At 39.5% G+C, this 4,918-nt stretch overlaps 1 protein-coding gene across 4 annotated transcripts in view; it reads left to right on the plus strand.

Moving 5' to 3' along the window:
• The window catches only part of LOC104787049 (dnaJ homolog subfamily C GRV2-like), a 14,120-nt gene extending 10,717 nt beyond the window's left edge, over positions 1-3,403 (plus strand). For 3 of the 4 annotated variants that reach the window (XM_010512544.2, XM_019245951.1, XM_019245952.1), the window contains 9 exons: positions 4-210; positions 354-800; positions 889-1,234; positions 1,324-1,667; positions 1,766-2,233; positions 2,345-2,469; positions 2,681-2,804; positions 2,898-2,966; positions 3,060-3,403. In XM_010512544.2, coding sequence (XP_010510846.1) covers positions 4-210; positions 354-800; positions 889-1,234; positions 1,324-1,667; positions 1,766-2,233; positions 2,345-2,469; positions 2,681-2,804; positions 2,898-2,966; positions 3,060-3,206 — 2,277 coding nt within the window. In that variant the 3' untranslated portion in view covers positions 3,207-3,403. The remainder of the gene's footprint in view (positions 1-3; positions 211-353; positions 801-888; positions 1,235-1,323; positions 1,668-1,765; positions 2,234-2,344; positions 2,470-2,680; positions 2,805-2,897; positions 2,967-3,059) is intronic. The other variant, XM_010512547.2, reaches the window with a different exon arrangement.

Below are 4,918 nucleotides of genomic sequence, written 5' to 3' on the forward strand. Positions count from 1 at the left end.
CAAATTGCCAAGAATGAGCATGCCTTACAAGCATCACAAGCCCTATCAAGGCTTAGTGGACTGTGTGGAGATGAGAGTTTGACTCCTTACAATGCTGCTGCGGCTGATGTTCTCACAGCATTACTGACTCCAAAACTTGCTAGTTTGTTGAAAGATGAAGTTGCCAAGGATTTGTTATCCAAACTTAACACAAATTTGGAGACACCAGAGGTAAACATATATCTTTTACTGATTTGTTGTCTGAGCAGCTTAAGAATATTGAATGAATGTTGCATAAAGATCGTTAGAATTCACATTTCCATGTTTGTAGTTCTTGTGTTTTTGGATATCTCATAAGAATTTTTGTTTTACAGATTATCTGGAACTCTGCAACTCGATCAGAGCTTTTAAATTTTGTGGATGAGCAACGCGCCTGCCAGTGCCCTGATGGTTCATATGATTTGAAAACTGCTCAATCTTTTTCATATGACGCCCTGTCAAAAGAGGTCTTCATTGGCAATGTTTACTTGAAGGTCTATAATGATAAACCTGACTCAGAGATCAGTGAACCAGAAGCATTCTGCAATGCTCTAATTGACTTTATATCATCATTAGTGCATACTGAGTTGCCCTCTGTTTCTGAGGACGAAAATTTGATCGAAGGCAGCAGTTCTTCTAAGGATACTCCAGAACTTCAAAGTAGCGTCGCAGAACTGTCATTGATTGAAGGAGATTCCGATAATCAGCCATCATCTGAGGGGACGAAGAAGGAAGAGTTTTCTCTGATTGATCACCTCCAATTAGGATTGACTGCTCTTCAGGTAATTGTATGGACCCTGTGCAGGTGTAGATATCAAAGAAATTAGCATGTCTGACGTTTTTAATTTTTTTTTTATAATTTTTTTTCAGAACTTGCTTACAAAGTATCCAGATCTGGCTTCAGTGTTTTCGTCCAAGGAGAGATTATTACCTCTCTTTGAATGTTTTTCGGTGCCCATTGCATCAAAAACTGATATTCCAAAACTCTGCCTGAACGTCCTCTCTCGTCTAACTGCTTATGCTCCTTGCTTGGAGACGATTGTATCTGATGGATCTAGTCTTCTTCTCCTCTTACAAATGCTTCATTCTGCACCTTCTTTTGGCGAGGGTGCCCTCCATGTTCTTTATGCTTTGGCAAGCACACCAGAACTTGCTTGGGCTGCTGCAAAACATGGTGGAGTAGTATACATCCTGGAACTTTTATTGCCTTTGCAAAGTAACCATTCTTAACTCATTTTTTTTTTTTCCGGTTTGACTTTCTGATTACATAAAATGGGATCAGTAACTCAAAATGGTCTTTTGTAGAAGAAATTCCCATTCAGCAAAGAGCTGCAGCGGCTTCTTTGTTAGGGAAGCTTGTTGCACAACCAATGCATGGGCCTAGAGTTGCCATCACACTTGTGAGATTCCTTCCGGACGGTCTTGTATCCATAATTCGTGATGGACCTGGGGAGGCTGTTGTACATGCGCTTGAGCGGACCACAGAGACACCAGAACTTGTGTGGACACCAGCAATGGCAGCATCTTTGTCTGCACAGATTGCGACCATGGCATCAGATATTTATCGTGAACAGCAGAAAGGTTGTGTTATCGAATGGGATGTACCAGAGCAGCCATCTGGTCAACAAGAAATGAGAGACGAGCCACAGGTTATTTTAATTTATTTAAACCTATTTATGAAGCAGAGCAGTAGGGAAAGAGTTCCTTTGAGTGGAAGCATGATTATTGATGAAAGTTTTCTCTCTAGGTTGGTGGAATCTATGTCAGGCTTTTCTTAAAAGATCCCAAATTCCCTCTGAGAAATCCAAAACGATTCTTGGAAGGACTGCTAGATCAGTATTTGTCAGCAATGGTAGCAACACATTATGAAGAACATCCTGTTGACCCCGAGCTCCCTCTCCTTCTCTCTGCTGCATTGGTTTCTTTGTTGCGAGTGCATCCTGCACTTGCAGATCACATAGGATATCTCGGGTATGTCCCGAAACTTGTCGCTGCTGTGGCGTATGAGGGGAGGCGGGAAACAATGTCTTCTGGCGAAGTGAAGGCTGAAGAAATTGGCTCTGATGGGGTGAATGAGTCTGCTGATCCCTCAAGTCCACCTGGGCAAACCCCTCAAGAGCGTGTGCGCCTTAGTTGTTTACGTGTGCTTCATCAACTTGCAGCTAGTACTGCATGTGCTGAAGCAATGGCTGCAACTAGTGTTGGAAATGCCCAGGTTCTCTACTCTATTTCTCTCCTCTTACTACCACACACATTAACAAATTGAAACTGGTTGTTGGTGTTACTTGTGAAATGTGGAATGACTCTTGAGTTGATTAAACACCAGGTGGTTCCACTTCTCATGAAAGCAATAGGATGGCTTGGTGGGAGCATTTTAGCACTAGAGACGCTTAAGCGTGTTGTTGTTGCTGGAAATCGGGCAAGAGATGCGCTTGTTGCGCAAGGGCTAAAGTGAGTCATCCATTACTTTATAATTTTGCCTTTGGTACTCGAGCTAAACTGTTGCTGACATATTATATATCTCTAAGTGCTAACTCTGTTATGCTCAAGTGCTAATCTGGCAAATTCGAGTTACGATGTGATTTCAAGAAGGCTTGATATTCGTTCCACTTTAGAATGGTCTATGTTTTTATCTGATACAAATAGTTGTAAATATTGGTAGGGTTGGTCTTATTGAGGTTCTTCTTGGACTGCTTGACTGGAGGACGGGAGGAAGGTATGGGCTCAGCTCTCACATGAAATGGAATGAATCGGAAGCATCAATCGGGCGGGTGCTTGCTGTTGAGGTTAGTATTGAATATGTCAGTATAATTTGTTTTGTTTTTTGGTTTTTGTTTTGTAACATATGTGGTTGATGAAATAATTATTACATGTCTCAGGTATTGCATGGTTTTGCAACAGAAGGGGCACATTGCTCAAAAGTGCGTGAGATACTTGACGCGTCAGAAGTAAGTTGTGATTTTAAAACCACTTACGAATAAAGTCTTCGTTCAACAAGTGTTGTGTTCATTGAAAAATAAACCTAAATGAATTTGTGACAGGTGTGGAGTGCATATAAAGACCAAAAACATGACCTCTTCCTGCCATCTAACACGCAATCAGCGGCAGGAGTGGCTGGCTTTATTGAGAACTCATCCAATAGTCTTACTTACGCTCTTACCGCTCCTCCTCCGCCTTCACATCCTTGACCATTCCTTCCTTTTGTATATCCCTTTTGTAAAGTCCCATAATTCCCCTTGCTTTCTTCTTTCTATAGAGAAGATACTATCGATTGTAAATGTTTGAACAAGATGAGAAAGTAAAAAAAATATTGTGGTTTTCTTGGACCGACAGTGGAAATTACAGATTATATATGATCGTCTGATGTCAGGATTAAAGGTTGTTACTGTCGACGCCTAGCCAACAACTTGTGTCTCGTTTGTATTGTGGGTTTGAACTTATGGCTTATTAAATGCATGTATAAGTGAAAAATTTGTCCAAATATCTTTGATCTTCGTTTTTGGTTCGTACATCTTTTGTTGAATCTAAAATGATTCTGCTCCTCGAGTGTTGTATCTGCTATTAGCAGACACGATGATAAGAACGCAAGTTCAATTCTTCCAAGTAATAATGAAAGAATACATAAAATCTGATTAACAATATGCCAAAAGAGAATTAAAATAGTTCTATATACACTCAATGACATATTTGCTTTTGGGTCACGGTCTCACAGTTACGGATCACGGGATTTACAAACGACGTTTTTATATTAAATTAGTATTCCCTTACAAGCATCGAAGTCTTTTTTCCACTCACATTATAGAAGGGATTAATTTTTGTTTTATTCTTATTAGTACATTCTATAACTTTTGTTCTTGTCTTATACACTAAAAGTCTAAAACAATAAAGGGAAAACTGTTTTTTTTTTTTTCTTTTCGAAAATCTGCAGTAAGAATCTAAAAAAATACTATATATTTTCTTTGAAATGTGAAATTAATTGATAATTCAAAAGAAATTTAGGAAAGTTGATGAGTTGGCTGGAAGAAAAACGGCCATTAAAGAAAACATTGCACAATATTAGAAGCAAAACACTTCGAAATCATGTGGCCATCGGTTTATTCTCGACGACTCGACCTAAACTAAAGACGGAACTCGGAAGCACTCTTAGCTTCCTACTTTTAAAGTATTTCAAAGACATGATTTGCGACCAGATCGTCTTTTCGATCATGCAACCAAACTGAATGTGCGTACTATTACGATTGAAGAAGAAGATGAGAAAAGTTTGTTAGATATTTCAATCTTCTGATTTTTCTCATTAATCGTATTTTGGTCACTATACAATGTATATATACTACTTCTCTACACAAGCTGTACACGGTTTAACTTAACCAGAGAAGTAGACTAACTAAACCGACTATCTAATCTGATAGGCCCCCTCAAGATAAGCAGCCAAATATGTTTAAAATGCTCACCTTGGACTTAAGATAGTCAAACTGATACACTGATACGTACGGTAGTAGTTGTTGTGTTTCCTCTCCTTACGCTACCGCCATAACTAGTATATCGTTGCTTGAAAAGCCAGCCGAAGAAGAATGTAGTTGTTCCCCTCAAAAGAACGTGTGATTATTTTGTTGAATCGTCGCAGACCAATCTGGATCCGGTTCAAGCTGTAGTAAATCCCAACAACATCCACCCATACCGTAAACGAGTAGAGACAAGTACAAGTACTAAAGAATAGGTGGTCACACTACTCGTCAGGCTCCCCAAAAAATAGACAAGCCTGGATATATCCACACCCCCGTGTCCTAGATCACGGAGAAGAGAGAGACAAGATCAATTAATGGAGAGAGAAGAGAGAAAAGATCGGATGTGGAGCGTTATTCCTCGAAAACAAGAAGAAAAAGAGAAAGAAAGAGAAGAT

The sequence above is a fragment of the Camelina sativa genome, chromosome 5 (genome assembly GCF_000633955.1).
Source record: "Camelina sativa cultivar DH55 chromosome 5, Cs, whole genome shotgun sequence".
NCBI lineage: Eukaryota > Viridiplantae > Streptophyta > Magnoliopsida > Brassicales > Brassicaceae > Camelina > Camelina sativa.